The 16,628-nt window shown below is 45.5% G+C and overlaps 1 protein-coding gene across 1 annotated transcript in view; it reads right to left on the reverse strand.

Moving 5' to 3' along the window:
- dnah3 (dynein axonemal heavy chain 3) overlaps window positions 1–16,628 on the reverse strand; it is a 50,499-nt gene that overhangs the window by 12,168 nt on the left and 21,703 nt on the right. Inside the window, exons 27-45 of the mRNA XM_064923921.1 lie at window positions 16,310–16,508; window positions 16,024–16,132; window positions 14,827–15,117; window positions 14,572–14,663; window positions 14,240–14,459; window positions 12,897–13,031; window positions 12,641–12,752; window positions 12,202–12,443; window positions 9,415–9,515; window positions 8,971–9,076; window positions 8,611–8,740; window positions 8,183–8,419; window positions 7,605–7,708; window positions 7,118–7,412; window positions 6,271–6,450; window positions 5,891–6,014; window positions 2,616–2,772; window positions 2,327–2,470; window positions 1,745–2,104 (exon numbers count right to left, since the gene is read on the reverse strand). Coding sequence (XP_064779993.1) covers window positions 1,745–2,104; window positions 2,327–2,470; window positions 2,616–2,772; window positions 5,891–6,014; window positions 6,271–6,450; window positions 7,118–7,412; window positions 7,605–7,708; window positions 8,183–8,419; window positions 8,611–8,740; window positions 8,971–9,076; window positions 9,415–9,515; window positions 12,202–12,443; window positions 12,641–12,752; window positions 12,897–13,031; window positions 14,240–14,459; window positions 14,572–14,663; window positions 14,827–15,117; window positions 16,024–16,132; window positions 16,310–16,508 — 3,338 coding nt within the window. The remainder of the gene's footprint in view (window positions 1–1,744; window positions 2,105–2,326; window positions 2,471–2,615; window positions 2,773–5,890; window positions 6,015–6,270; window positions 6,451–7,117; window positions 7,413–7,604; window positions 7,709–8,182; window positions 8,420–8,610; window positions 8,741–8,970; window positions 9,077–9,414; window positions 9,516–12,201; window positions 12,444–12,640; window positions 12,753–12,896; window positions 13,032–14,239; window positions 14,460–14,571; window positions 14,664–14,826; window positions 15,118–16,023; window positions 16,133–16,309; window positions 16,509–16,628) is intronic.

Raw genomic sequence — 16,628 nt, forward strand, 5'->3', positions numbered from 1 at the left:
CCCAACGACAGAGGTTCAGCCAGACCAAAGACTGCGAGTGCCCGAGCCTGTCCTGTGACGGCTACTGAGGCCCGAGTTGTCCCAGAAGCCGGCCGAGCTCCACTCCACACCCCAGCCGGTGCCAATACGAGCAGCATCTGAGCAAGACAAGCCGCTGCCAGTGTTGCAGCCTGCCGTGAGACCAACAGAGCTCAAGGAAGTCGAGACGTTGCCAGAGCTGCAGCCCGACCAGCAACCACCAGCACTCAAGCCTACTCCACCTCTACCTGCATATTGCCAGTCGGATCTGCAGCCACCGGTGCCTGAGTCCTTACCACAACCGAAACCTGAGGACACACTCCTGCTAGTGTCTCTCCTGGATCAGCCATCACCAAACTCAACTCCATTGCTGGTCCCTACACTGCCTGCTGCCCTTGCAGACCTGCTTGGCCTGAGCCTGACACCCAAGCTGACTCGTCAGACAGAGTCCCAGTCGACGTCCCATCCAGCACTAGAGCCTCCAGCACCATGTCCTCTGGACCTGCAGTCGGCTGACCTGACACACTATCTGGTCTCAGTATCCATTGCCGTTCTCGAGAACCAGTCAAGACCTGAACTGGGCGCATCGCCAGACCCAGCACCAGCACTGGGTCTGCTACCCGGCCCTGTCCTGGACCCACCGGCCGACTCAGCTCCAGTCCTGGGTCTGCCATCTATTCTTGTCCAAGAATCAACACCATTGTCTAACCCAGCGCCAGTCCTACCACTATGGCTCCCATCGGCCCATGTGGGCAGAAAACGCCACTGCCAGACCCACAACCAGCACTGGGACTGAGGCTTCATACCACCCTCAGGACACCGCCTAATCCGGCGGCAACCCTGGACCAGATCTAGGCCTTCCTCTGGGTCCGGAACTGATACACATCCTGCCCCTTGGGAGAGCCACCACCCAACCAGCATTCTCGCCCTGAAGATGCCTGGCCCACCTCATTGGGATGATCTCCTCCACCAGCCTGGACACCTCCAGCAGCACCGGCATGGACCACCCTGACTCCTTCTAGACTGCCCTGCCTCACAGACCCTATGAGCACCTTGTCCCTCACTGTCCGCTCCATCCATTCCACTGAAAGTGTGGCGGCATTTTGGGGTGGTTGTAGAAAACCGTTACAGTTTCTCATGAGTACTTCTCAGAACCCTCTTCTGGCCCTGGGACTTTGTGACTTCTTATTTTCTGACTTCTTACAGCTAAGGTAGGCTACCAAACCCTTGACCTCAGCCTGAGTATTTTGTCCTGCTGCAGAAGACCCTTCAAACTTATGTGCTAGGGACCAGGTTGCCAGGGAACTGAGTCAGCTGACCCAGTTAGCCAAAGTGCCTGGTCAGGGGTTGGAGACCCAAGCCTGCCATTGAACTCTTTAGTTGTTTCCAGGAGGGCAGGTTGAGACAACCTCTATAAACTCCTGTCCTCCAGCTCAACTCACATCTGAACTCTTTCCAAATGGAAAATCCTTCTTCTGGACTCAATGACTGGTGTTTAGAGCGTTGTTGACCATTAACCACTACACCACTATCACTACCACTACCACCTGCTCTGTAAAGTCATGTGTCTGTTTGGGGTGACAATAAAGTATGGATTGTATCCCTGTCTCCTGCTGGTCATTATCAGTCCTCTTACCTATATATTTAAACCGGCACCTCTATCGGAGACCAGCACGCTATTTTTCACTAAGCACATTAACCTTCATAGTTTTCTTGATCCAGTTACCTTGGTCAGCTCAATCTGGAAGAGGTCGTAATCGTTGATGAAGGTGCCCAGTTTGGTGGCGCTCTGCCGTCCTGAGCCCCCGATGCCCACCAGGAGGAGATGCCCGTTGTCCTGCTTGAGCACACGGCAGATACGCGAGATGTGCTCGATGGCAAACTTGAACATGACAAGGGACATGGGTGCCTTGCTGATGTTGTTGAACTCGTCCAGGTAGTAGTCCATGACGTTGGTCAGAGCGTGCAGGTCGGTGATCTCGTCGTAGGCCTTGGCATCCGAGTCGGGCTTGGCGTAGTCTCCAAAGAACAGGCTGCGGATTGTCTCGTCCACAACCTTGCCGCTAGGCGTCAGGTGGGTCAGCAGCTACATACAACAGGGGGCAGTAGAATGGATTTAGAGTAAATAACATGTGCATTGCCCTTGAACTAGTAACCATTAGAATAAGTTCAATTCAGTCCCTTAAAATAAATCCCACATACACTAATGCAGAAGCCTGACAGAAGATACATGGTAAATCTTCGAAAGGCAATGATCATCCAACAATGAAGAACTGTGAATGTATAAAAAGGGTCATGTGGAACTTACCTTATCCATGCTCTGCTTGAAGTAGCCGGAGGTTCTCTCCTTGACAATGTTGAAGAATGTCTCTCTGTCCTCGTTGTCGATGAGGCGGTCGTAGAACACACGGTAGACCTCATGGATCCACAGGCGGATCAGCTTGTCTCCCTCCTGCTCACACAGAAACAGATCATACATAAATTATATATATATATATATATATATATTTGTATTTTTATAAGGTAAATTATTAATTAAAAAATGTATATAGAAGTTGTATAAACGTTAACTATGAGCTGTTGTCGCCTGGCCTTGCCTGGAGGTGCGTGGGTGGGCTGAGCAGCACCCCGCGGATAACCCTGGCAAAGTCCCTGAGGTTGAAGATGTAGTGGGACTTGGAGGGAGTGGGCAGGAAACTCTCCATGGCATCCTGATAGATAGCCATGGTGGCCTGCACCATGATCTTCCCCAGTCTGGACACACAGACAACATACAGTGCATTCGTAAAGTATTCAGACCCCTTGATTTTTCCACATTTTGTAATGTTATAGCCTTATTATAAAATTTATTAAATTGCTTTTTCCCCCTCATCAATCTACACACAATACCCCAAAATGACAAAGCAAAACCTCTGGCTCCGGCTGGGACACTCAAGGACATTCAGAGACTTGTCCCGAAGCCACTCCCGCGTTGTCTTGGCTGTGTGCTTAGGGTCGTTGTCCTGTTAGAAGGTGAACCTTCGCCCCAATATGAGGTCCTAAGCACTCTGGAGCAGGTTTACATCAATGATCTCTCTGTACTTTGCTCTGTTCATCTTTCCTCGATCCTGACTGGTCTTCCAGTCCCTGCCACTGAAAAACATCCCCACAGCATGATGCTGCCACCAAAATGCTTCACCGTAGGGATGGTGCCATGTTTCCCCCCGACGTGACGCTTGGCATTCAGGCCAAAGAGTTAAAGCTTGGTTTCATCAGACCAGAGAATCTTGTTTCTCATGTTCGTAGAGTCCTTTAGGTGCCTTCTGGTAAACTCCAAGTGGGCTGTCGTGCCTTTTACTGAGAAGTGGCTTCCGTCTGGCCACTCTACCATAAAGGCCTGATTGGTGGAGTGCTGCAGAGAGGTTTGTCCTTCTGGAAGATCCTCCCATCTCTACAGAGGAAATCTGGAGCTCTATCAGAGTGACCATCGGGTCCTTGGTCACCTCCCTGACCAAGGCCTGACCAAGGCCTTTCTGCCTCGATTGCTCAGTTTAGCCGGGCGGCCAGTTCTAGGAAGAGTCTTGGTGGTTCCAAACTTCTTCCATTTAAGAATGATGGAGGCCACTGTATTCTTGGGGACCTTCAAAGCTGCAGAAATGTTTTGGTACCCTTCCCCTGATCTGTCCCTGCCCTAACCCATCTGGACAAGAGGAATACCTATGTGAGAATGCTGTTCATCGACTACAGCTCAACATTTAACACCATAGTACCCTCCAAACCCATCACCCTGGGTCTCGACCCCCCCTGTGCAACTGGGTACTGGACTTCCTGACGGGCCGCCCCCAGGTGGTGAAGGTAGGTAACAACATCTCCACCCCGCTGAACCTCAACACTGGGGCCCCACAAGGGTGCGTTCTGAGCCCTCTCCTGTACTCCCTGTTCACCCACGCACGCCTTCAACTCAATCATCAAGTTTGCGGACGACACAACAGTGGTAGGCTTGATTACCAACAACGACGAGACGGCCTACAGGGAGGAGGTGAGGGCCCTCGGAATATGGTGTCAGGAAAATAACCTCACACTCAACGTCAACAAAACTAAGGAGATGATTGTGGACTTCAGGAAACAGCAGAGGGAACACCCCCCTATCCACATCGATGGAACAGTAGTGGAGAGGGTAGTAAGTTTTAAGTTCCTCGGCGTACACATCACAGACAAACTGAATTGGTCCACCCACACAGACAGCATCGTGAAGAAGGCGCAGCAGCACCTCTTCAACCTCAGGAGGCTGAAGAAATTTGGCTTGTCACCAAAAGCACTCACCAACTTCTACAGATGCACAATCGAGAGCATCCTGACGGGCTGTATCACCGCCTGGTATGGCAACTGCTCTGCCCACAACCGTAAGGCTCTCCAGAGGGTAGTGGGGTCTGCACAACGCAACACTGGGGGCAAACTACCTGCCCTCCAGGACACCTACACCACCCGATGTCACAGGAAGGCCATAAAGATCATCAAGGACAACAACCACCCGAGCCACTGCCTGTTCACCCCACTATCATCCAGAAGGCGAGGTCAGTACAGGTGCATCAAAGCTGGGACCGAGAGACTGAAAAACAGCGTCTATCTCAAGGCCATCAGACTGTTAAACAGCCACCACTAACATTGAGTGGCTGCTGCCAACACACTGACTCAACTCCAGCCACTTTAATAATGGGAATTGATGGGAATTGATGTAAAATATATCACTAGCCACTTTAAACAATGCTACTTAATATAATGGTTACATACCCTACATTATTTATCTCATATGTATACGTATATACTGTACTCTATATCATCTACTGCATCTTTATGTAATACATGTATCACTAGCCACTTTAAACTATGCCACTTTGTTTACATACTCATCTCATATGTATATACTGTACTCGATACCATCTACTGCATCTTGCCTATGCCGCTCTGTACCATCACTCATTCATATATCTTTATGTACATATTCTTTATCCCTTTACACTTGTGTGTATAAGGTAGTAGTTTTGGAATTGTTAGTTAGATTACTCATTGGTTATTACTGCATTGTTGGAACTAGAAGCACAAGCATTTCGCTACACTCGCATTAACATCTGCTAACCATGTGTATGTGACAAATAAAATTTGATTTGATTTGACACAATCCTATCTCGGCGCTCTACGGACAATTCATTCGACCTAATGGCTTGGTTTTTGCTCTGACATGCACTGTAAACTGTGGGACCTTATATAGACAGGTGCGTGCCTTTCTAAATCATGTCCAATCAATTGAATTTACCACAGGTGGACTCCAATCAAGTTCTGGAAACATCTCAAGGATGATCAATGGAAACAGGATGCACCTGGGCTCAATTTGAAGTTTCATAGAAAAGGGTCTGAATACTTATGTAAATAAGTTATTTCTCTTTTGTTTTTTTCAATCTACAAACCTGTTTTCGCTTTGTCATTATGGGGTATTGTGTGTAGATTGATGAGTAATTCATTTGATTTAATCCATTTTAGAATAAGACAGTAAAGTAACAACATGTGGAAACAGTAAAGTGGTCTGAATACTTTCCGATTCACTGTAAGTCAGAGGTCAGAATGTATTCCATTGAGTGAGCTGATCCATTGGTCGCACATATAGGCTCTCTCTGTCCTTTCCTCAACAACAGAGATTGTTGGTTACATAAATTGTTGGTTACAAGCCTTTTAGGGGCCATTTTAATTGAACAGATATAATTTTCCATTTCATTCCTTTAACAGTTATTAATTAATGTCTCTGTTCATCACCAAGTTCATCACTCTAAAACATAAATGGGCCTTAGAACTGCATAGCCTCTCAATTCTAGGTTTGAATACCTTTAAGACATCTCACCTATAGAAAGCAGCATCAAATCCCTTGCCAAAATGCCAGTCGGTAATGGAGGTGAATATCTTGCTCAGCGTCTCATGGTCAAAGGAGTCGATAGAAACAATATTCAAATGACGAGTGAAGCGGCCTATGATTTAAAAGAGAAACTAACTGGTAAACTGGTTACAACAGAATTATATGCACATTGAGAAAACCTACCTACTTGAAAGGTAAAACAATTTATGTATACCAAGTCACTGAAGCAAAGGGTCTTGTTCAGTACGATCAAAATCAGAGATTTTTTTTTTAAATGGAGAGCTAATACCACAACTTTTTCAATAAGAAACGCAAATTGATGTGCCTTACTGAACATCACCCAGTACTGAAGGGCAAAGAAAGAGTACCTGTAATGTCATTCCTCCCCCCACCAGGGGGTCCCATAGCGGATACAAACAGAATGTCCACAATGTCAATCCTGGAGGTGTCCTTCTTGTCGTACCAGTGGTAGTGGTCGATCCACTGCCTCAGCAGCTCGATGGGTGGCTGGGCACCATAGATCTCCTTGGCAGGCATGTTGAGGTCATCTGATAGATCAAAGGTCACTAGGGTGAATCTAAATTATATTTCCTTGATTACTCACATCCTCTCTCCTCACCCACTTTTTAAAATGTATTGGAGAAGAAAATTCAAGGTTCCTCCCCTCTGACCTTCTTCAACAATGCGTTTTGAGCAGGGGAGAATGACTGCCCCCTCTCATTAAAGCCACAAAGTTCAAAGCTGACCGTGGTACTGCAGGCATTGTTTGCAGAAAACAGGATCCCCATTATAATGAATGGGAAAATGACAATCTTTGTGGATAATCTTTGTGTAAATAAATGAACGATTCTAAGACAGTCATGGTACCAACAATTGCTTCTATTACACCAGATGTATGTCCTTGAACCACACAGAATAAGTTCTAAGGATAATTTAGTTGCTAATTGCAGCCTGCAGAACCTTGGTCGGCACTCGACTTGAAATACTCAATGAGAGGGCGCAGCACTAAGCTAGCCTGCAATGTCACTTCCTGGAGTGGCTCAAACTGCACATGTTATCTATTCATGAGATGCCATCTTAACCAACTTTTTTGGCTTCAAATGCTCTATTGAGTCTTTATAGGGATTAGGGTGCCATGTCAGACACACCTGTGTTAAGCATTGAGTAGCATGGGCACAGTAATGTGCTCCACTGAGTGCCCTACTCATTCCTTACCCACGTAGACGACACACTTCTTTCCCATGGGTGGCCCGAACACGCCCTTCCTCCGGCGGTCCAGCTTGCCCATGATGATGTCCTGGGTCTGGTTGGCTGAGGTGCGTGCCGAGAAGTTGATGCAGTTGGGTGTGTAGCGTTCCTTAGGAAGCTTGAGCAGAAAGCTGTTGTTGATGACTGACTTGCCCGTGCCGGTGGGCCCCACGAACAGCATGGGCACCTCGTGGGCCAGGTAGGTCTGCAGGAAGAACAGCTGACGGGCTGTCTCCATGGTGGGGATGATCAGGTCTGACACCTAATAGCGGGAATAGAGAGAGAGAGAAGGGGAATTTTAGTTAAAGAGCATGACAACCTGGTTACTCCCATTTGAACCCCCCCAATCACTAGTAAACTGACAAGGAGAAGAGAGATTTTACAGAACATGGCCACCCAGTTATAGCTCCATTTGACCCCGTCAAGCAGTCCCCCTCTTAGGTAAACAACTGACATTGGCTCCAGTGGCAATAGTGGACTCCTCCTTGGTGATGGAATCAGTCCATGTATTCCACTGCCCTGTGCCCTGCTTGTGGAAGTAGTAGTCATAGATGGTGCCTACAGAGGAGGGGAAAAAATGAAAAATATGACTAATTGTACCTTTGATTCTTTCACTTGCTCAATACAATAATTCATCAAATTTTATTATATAGCACATTTCTTACAACAAATGCATTCCAAGGTGCTTAACAAATAAAATAATACAACGTGAAGAAGATAAAACAAAAACATTTCTGTGCAAAATGTAAAATCAAGATAGACATCGATAAAATGAAGAGATAAATTGAAATAGTATAACAATAGTAAGATAACCGTGGATATGACAGACTAACGCAGCAATAAATAAAAGGCGATAAAATAAGATACTTAGAAAGGGATGAATTAAATCAAGTAGATCATATGCCTAAGAGAACTAAAAGCACCCTGGGTAAAAGCACGGCTAAAAAGCCATGTCTTAAGCAGCAACGCTCTGGGACTGTTGTCAGGTATGGTTGTCAGTCACAGCACAACTCATTGATAGGGTCATGTCACCTCTCTCAGGGAAAACGTTGTTCTTGGTCAGTTTGACACTTTTGGGCCGGGGGTGGTTGTCATCCATGCCCATGATCAGGTTCCTGTAGAAGGCGTCAAACTTATTGCGACTGTCCCCGTTGATTGTCCCGCCCACGCTCCACACCACAGCGAATAGGAACAGGCCCTGCAGCCACATGGTCACCTGCTGACTGGACATGGGCTCCGTGCCATCGGCCCCCGATGATGCAATGTCGTCTGGTGAAGCAGTACATGCGCAGCAACACACACAAAGGAACGCATTCACGCGCATACATACAGTACATGCATTCAAGGTCATCAATCAATAGAAAGGTCTTGTAAACCGTCTCTAGACAGATATAACACTGTTTATGTTTGGACTTCATAGTTTGGACATTGTATCATGAAACAGCTGTGTGTTGGCTGACCTAGGAGACAGGTGTAGAGCCTCATCAGGCTGTAAGCCAGGTGGATGGAGGATGTCGACACCAGGAAACGACACTCTCTGGAGATGAAGTCCAGACAGGGCTGGACCAGCCAGTTGAACATGTCTACAATCTGCAGAAAGACACGAGATGGTGTGTCACACATAATACAATGGAAAGGGGATACCTTGTCAGTTGCACAACTGAATGCATTCAACCAAAATGTGTCTTATAACCCAGTGGACAAAGCGTGGTATAAATCATTGATTATGCTGTATGGGGATAATTATATAGGAATATTCAAATGGACCTTCCTTAAGTAAAACAAAAAAGAAAAGTGTTTTTTTATGTGTCTGTTCTCACCAGGTCTCTATGTTCAGTGCTCAGGCTCTCAGGCAAGGTGTCCATGTAGGAGTCTCTGAGAGGGGCCCAGCCTAACTGGTGAGGCTCCATGTAGATCATACCACATCTGAAGATACAAGGACAGTCAGCCAGCCATGTACAATTCATTAAGGGGCAAATCCTAACTTCCACCTAAGTCAAATTTTCACTTAGTCATCCATTAATGTCAATGGAAAGCTAAGTGAACATTCAAGTTAAGTGGAAGTTAAGATCCACCCCTAAAAGCAGAACAATAATTTCTTCATCAAAGTATCAACAACCAGCAACCAACTTGCTATACTACCACTGGTTGACTCAACACCCAACCAGAATGGTTTGCTCCTTTCTTCCAGTCACAAGATACAGTAAGCCACAACATATAGAATTTGAGGACACTAATTCTCAACAAAAAACACCCCCACTCACCTGCTGACCGTAGCTGGGGAGGCCTGCTCAAGGTCGGCCGTCTCAAAGATCAGACTCATCTTAGCGCTCATCTGGATGATCTCACCACTCATCAGACACAGCTACAGAGAACAAAGTACAAAACATACCTTAGTGTTTGGCACTAGACAAACAGGGCAGTAGTTATTTAATCAATGGACAATGTACTACTGTCCAAAGAGGGAAAATCATGGTAAAAGGTCACTGGAAGAAGTAAAAAAGAAAACTCAATTTACTCAAAGCAGACAGGTATAATGCTTAGTTACTTGTTATACGCGTGTACACCTCTATAACTTCATATTATAAAGCTTATATGTTATGTCTCTCTATATCCAGATTTCCATCCATCCAACCAACCATCCAACGTTTTATGAGAGTAAAATACATATATAGAATATATAGAAACAGCGACTTTGTCGGTAAACTTTCCAAATGTCGACAAAACAAAATACGCTAGACAAGGTGGGATCTTTTTGTGTCGGCAAAATGAATAATGCAAGAAATGGCGGTGGAAACGCTTTTATGCGCAAATATTGATATAATAACCATCATACAGAAGTAAACTTTTTTTACATTTTTTATTTATTTCACCTTTATTTAACCAGGTAGGCTAGTTGAGAACAAGTTCTCATTTGCAACTGCGACCTGGCCAAGATAAAGCATAGCAGTGTGAACAGACAACACAGAGTTACACATGGAGTAAACAATTAACAAGTCAATAGCACAGTAGAAAAAAAAGGGGAGTCTATATACATTGTGTGCAAAAGGCATGAGGAGGTAGGCGAATAATTACAATTTTGCAGATTAACACTGGAGTGATAAATGATCAGATGGTCATGTACAGGTAGAGATACTGGTGTGCAAAAGAGCAGAAAAGTAAATAAATAAAACAGTGTGGGGATGAGGTAGGTGAAAATGGGTGGGCTATTTACCAATAGACTATGTACAGCTGCAGCGATCGGTTAGCTGCTCAGATAGCACATGCTTGAAGTTGGTGAGGGAGATAAATGTCTCTAACTTCAGGGATTTTTGCAATTCGTTTCAGTCACAGGCAGCAGAGTACTGGAAATGGCCAAATGAGGTGTTGGCTTTAGGGATGATCAGTGAGATACACCTGCTGGAGCGCGTGCTACGGATGGGTGTTGCCATCGTGACCAGTGAACTGAGATAAGGCGGAGCTTTACCTAGCATGGACTTGTAGATGACCTGGAGCCAGTGGGTCTGGCGACGAATATGTAGCGAGGGCCAGCCGACTAGAGCATACAAGTCGCAGTGGTGGGTGGTATATGGTGCTTTAGTGACAAAACGGATGGCACTGTGATAAACTGCATCCAGTTTGCTGAGTAGAGTGTTGGAAGCAATTTTGTAGATGACATCGCCGAAGTCGAGGATCGGTAGGATAGTCAGTTTTACTAGGGTAAGTTTGGCGGCGTGAGTGAAGGAGGCTTTGTTGCGGAATAGAAAGCCGACTCTTGATTTGATTTTCAATTGGAGATGTTTGATATGAGTCTGGAAGGAGAGTTTACAGTCTAGCCAGACACCTAGGTACTTATAGATGTCCACATATTCAAGGTCGGAACCATCCAGGGTGGTGATGCTCGTCGGGCATGCGGGTGCAGGCAGCGATCGGTTGAAAAGCATGCATTTGGTTTTACTAGCGTTTAAGAGCAGTTGGAGGCCACGGAAGGAGTGTTGTATGGCATTGAAGCTCATTTGGAGGTTAGATAGCACAGTGTCCAAGGACGGGCCGGAAGTATATAGAATGGTGTCGTCTGCGTAGAGGTGGATCAGGGAATCGCCCGCAGCAAGAGCAACATCATTGATATATACAGAGAAAAGAGTCGGCCCGAGAATTGAACCCTGTGGCACCCCCATAGAGACTGCCAGAGGACCGGACAGCATGCCCTCCGATTTGACACGCTGAACTCTGTCTGCAAAGTAATTGGTGAACCAGGCAAGGCAGTCATCCGAAAAACCGAGGCTACTGAGTCTGCCGATAAGAATATGGTGATTGACAGAGTCGAAAGCCTTGGCAAGGTCGATGAAGACGGCTGCACAGTACTGTCTTTTATCGATGGCGGTTATGATATCGTTTAGTACCTTAAGTGTGGCTGAGGTGCACCCGTGACCGGCTCGGAAACCAGATTGCACAGCGGAGAAGGTACGGTGGGATTCGAGATGGTCAGTGACCTGTTTGTTGACTTGGCTTTCGAAGACCTTAGATAGGCAGGGCAGGATGGATATAGGTCTGTAACAGTTTGGGTCCAGGGTGTCTCCCCCTTTGAAGAGGGGGATGACTGCGGCAGCTTTCCAATCCTTGGGGATCTCAGACGATATGAAAGAGAGGTTGAACAGGCTGGTGATAGGGGTTGCGACAATGGCGGCGTATAGTTTCAGAAATAGAGGGTCCAGATTGTCAAGCCCAGCTGATGAGTACGGGTCCAGGTTTTGCAGCTCTTTCAGAACTTGGGATCACACTATGACTCGGGAAAGCGTACAGTTTATTAAGCTACAGATGAAATAAGTTGGGAGGATGAACTTCACATGGTGGTGAAAGTGCACAGCGATGAGCTTGATGCTCCTTTCCAATAAATATTGAGGGTCTTATTCTGGTGACATGATGATCAATGCTTGGCCTTTTATTCCCAATAAGTCAATTTGATGGAAAAACAACTCTGGTGGGAAAATCTTTTTGTAGATTTTAGAATATTTGCATGAAAATCTGTTGCCAATTGAATGGATACCTAGTTAATGAAGCTAACGCCTTACCTTCTTGTTGTCGTCCAGCACGGTGTTCATGTTCTCGATCCACACCGCGTCGATGGGCCCGTCGAAGAGGATCCACTGGCGGTCGTCCGAGGTGGAGACGGCTTGCTCCCTGAAGGAGACGGCCAGCACCCCGTCTGACCACTCGTGGCTGACCGGGTCGAAGCAACCGTACAGCTGGCCCATGGTGATGGCCTTGGGGTTGATGATCCGGTAGTCGACCGCAAACTCCTCCATCAGACCAGCTGGGGGTAAAGAGGATGTCAGAGGATGGAAACATGGTGACCATAAAAATAGAATATAAAGTGTGTATCAGATTTTGTAGTTGGTGCAATTTATTTGTAGTTGGTGCAATTTATTTGTAGTTGCCAAAACTGATGCTGCTTATGGCTTGATAATGTGGACTTTCGATGTCATCAAGTTGCTGTCTGGTAGGACTGACCTTCAAACAGATCACCCAGGGCCCCAGCCAGGACTTTATAGGCAGAGGTCTTCCCACCCAGAGGGTCTCCCACGATCATGAAACCGTGACGCACCAGCATCATATCATACACCTATCAACGCGAAAGAACCAACGAGAGGAATTCTTACAGCACTGACCCTTATTCAACCACAATGTCTTTGAATAATAGGTGAGGTTGAGGCATCAGTGTCACTGAGAAGGACAGAGAAATGCTGCCATTTTGTTTTTGGATTACCTGGATGATTTTGCCGATGAACCAGGGCACAGGCTGGAGCTGGAGCTTGGTGATGTTGTCATTCAGGGCCTGCATGAGAAGATCGTAGTCTGGTTTGGGAAGGACCACCCCAGGGAAGAGATCCGATATGATACCCTATGGATACAATTCAAGCATACAGTCATGCGTGAAAGACTGAGAGATACGACAGTTTAAATGTGCACTAACAGGTGGAAAAGCTCAGAAAGCTTTGACAGAATTTGCTTCTCTGGAGAAACATAAAATGACTCAGTTTGTAATGATGACATTGGTGCATAGGTGCATAGTGTTACCTGGTGTTGGTTTTTCAGTGTAACATTTCTACTGTTAACATTTCTACTGTTTCTACTGTTAATTCCAGAGTGAAAGTAAATGTTAAATTAACACTTATTGGAGTAAATGAACCCCAGTGTTGGTTTTAATAACAAGAGTTAAACTAAAACCACACCCATCATTATCAGATTTCCCAGCATGCTCTTATTGCAGTTGTATTTTTAGAATCAGTTAAGAACAAATTCTTATTTACAATGACAGCCTAGGAACAGTTGGTTAACTGCCTTATTCAGGGGCAGAACGACAGAATTTTAGCTTGTCAGCTCGAGGATTTGATCGAGCAACCTTTTGGTTACTAGACCAACGCTCTAACCACTAGGCTACCTACTGTATCCTACTCAAATATAAATAACATACATTTTTCTATACTAATCCAATCTGTTACTTGGACTTGTTGCACCAGTTACTGAAATGGTTGTTCCAGTTAAGATCTCACATCTTATTCTTCCCAAATCTGGCAGTCATTCTAAATGCAGGTTGTAGGTGAATACAAATATTTGAGATCCCCACTCTGGCTGGATTCTAATAGGAATTACACATCACATTGCTAGCCAGCATAATGTGACTTGATGTGGCCCGTAAACAATGAGTTTGAGGCAACTGTATTAAGGTAAAACTAGGCCCTCAAAATAAGGCCTTATGAAATATGTGTTGTAATAATTACATTTTAATGGTAACATATTTGCTTAGGATCTCATCTGGTAAAGGCCACAGGACTGAACATGAATGAATGTAACCACCATTTCTCTCTCACTAACAAAAACAGTCACAGGTGGTAACTCATCCCTCGAAAGGCACACTAGGAAATGCAAAGTGGTAATTTAACACTGAAAAGTATGGACACTGGAACTGTGTTTAAATTTAACTTGCTGTGTGACAATGATGCCATTGGTTACGTAGATAGAGAACTCATGTAAAAAAAAACAGACTGATAAGATATACAAAATCAGGTGTGACAAAGCTGAATAATGCCGAAACATAAGCAACATTACTTGAAACAGAGGCACATCCTGGGCCAGAAACTTGGCCATGTTGACGTCCATCAGTGCTCTGAGCAGCAGAACACTCTCGTTCTCCTTCGGGTACTTCAGTTTTAGGTTCCCCGCGGCAGTCAGGACTGATTTCACGGCGCGCATACCATAGTCGTAGTGATGCTGCGAGGACAGCTGCTCTGAACACAGGCGGTAGGTTGCCACAATCTTCCCGGCAAGACTGATAGGAACACCAAGAAAGTTTGTTTTTTTGAGTCAACGTGAGAAGTTAGAGAACTATGTATGACAAGACAACCACAATAGATTAGTTATATAATCGGTACGATTCATACCTGCGAGACTCGATAAAGCCCACAGAGTAAAGTGAGATCTCACCAATGAGACCATAGTCAGGCACCATCATAGCCACCGTACGGAAAAGAACCTGCAAGAGAAGATTGACAGCGCCACACTCCCAATCTCATTGTTTTTCTTGCAATAAACCTAATGCAAAACTAGTTGAACTATACAATGTAAATTGTGACCTATCCCTTTTAAGTTTCAAATAACGACTGTTGATCCTATAGTCAGTGGTAGGTGTACTGTACCTTGAGGTTGTCTGGGAGCTCGGCCCTGCCTGCATAGCCAGGGTTCATGGTGATGAAGACGGAGCAGGTGGGATTGAGGGACAACTCGGTCCCCTCAAACATGAAGGTCTTCAGGTCCCTGGCGATGGCCTGCTGGATACTCAGCACCTGCTGGGCCACCACAGACAGCACCTCCACTTCGATTCGGTTGAACTCGTCGAAGCAGGCCCAAGCCCCGGATTGTGCCAGTCCTTTGAAAAACTTACTCATGGCCTTGTAGTCCAGGCCGTCAGAGCAGTTAAACACCACACACTGAGAGAAGCAAAAAACAAGACAAAACAAATCAAATTGTAGTAAATTAATGCAATTAAATATGATACCTGAAGACTGAACAAACTTTGGGTGAAAAGTTAAGACAGTAATGCATTAGTAGGGTTCTCGAGTCGTGCAGTGGTTTAAGGGACTGCATCTCAGTGCTTGAGGCGTCACTACAGACACCCTGGTATGAATCCAGGCTGTATCACAACCGGCCGTGGTTGGGTGGCGCACAATTGGCACAGCATCATCCAGGTTTGGCCGGTGTATATAAGAATGTTCTTAACATATTAGAGACTCAACAAGCTCCACCAACACAAGGTCATGGAGAGAGTTCTTTTGGAAGAATATTATATGTTTCTTCATAAACTGAAATCAAAACAGACTGGCTCCCTACACCCTTGTTGGAGAGAATGCGGTCTATTGAGGTTGGATCACTCTCATATCTTTTGGACTTGCCCAGCAATCTAAACTTACTGGGGAGAAATAAGATCTAACAATGGAAAAATAATGGGATTTGACATAGAACAAACATTCATTTCTTTGTACTTGGGTGAAATACCTGACAACTTACACAATAGAGAAAAGTACCTCTTGAAGGTCCTACTGGCAGCCAGCAAAAAGGCTATCACTAGGAAATGGCTACAAAAAGACCCTCCCACAGTGACACAATGGATAGACATTGTAAAATAAATCACCACATGGAGCATGGACCTTTGCTTTAAGAACACAAGAGGAGAGAGGTCAGGAATACTGGGAAAAAAGTTATCTTTTTTGTTGTTCTTTTTAAAAAACTTTACTTTCTTTGTGTTCCTATAATAAAAACAAAAAATTATAAAAAAAATGTTCTGAACTGACTTGCCTAGTTGAATAAAGGTTCAAAAATACAAAATGATCATGTACCTGCTTAGCCAGAGCTTTGGCCAGATCCTTGGTGGTCTCAGTCTTGCCTGTCCCTGCAGGGCCCTCGGGGGCTCCTCCCAGGTTCAGCTTCAGGGCACCCATCAGTGTCCTATGGGAACATGTAACATGCAACCTCCAATATGACATGACTGTTCTCTTTCAGTATCCTTATGGAATAAAGTTATGTCCAGCAACTGTACCCATGTATGTATCCTTGCATTATAACCATGGTCAATACTATGTTAGTGGTAAGTCAACCAAGTCGAGGATACAGTTGATGACTGACCTATAGCAGCGGTCAGTGAGTGGGGTGATGACCAGACGGCCGGAGTTGCCCAGGTACTCGTAGCCGTACTTGACAGTGGTGGTGATCATACGCAGGCGCACATCTCCGTCCTCCCAGAAGTACCTCAGTTGACTGATCCAGGAGAAGTCATTCAGGGAGGAGATACGGTCCTCAGCCAGTTTAGCTACCACGTCCCGAGCTGGGAGAGAGAGGAGAGAGTGTGTGAGTGAGAAAAAAGTGTGTGTGTGAGAGATCTGGCACCGACTTCCTCTGGGGTGAACTCAGAAGAAGAACTAATATTAAGGAAAAAGTGGGAAAT

Source organism: Oncorhynchus masou, chromosome 18, assembly GCF_036934945.1.
Source record: "Oncorhynchus masou masou isolate Uvic2021 chromosome 18, UVic_Omas_1.1, whole genome shotgun sequence".
NCBI lineage: Eukaryota > Metazoa > Chordata > Actinopteri > Salmoniformes > Salmonidae > Oncorhynchus > Oncorhynchus masou.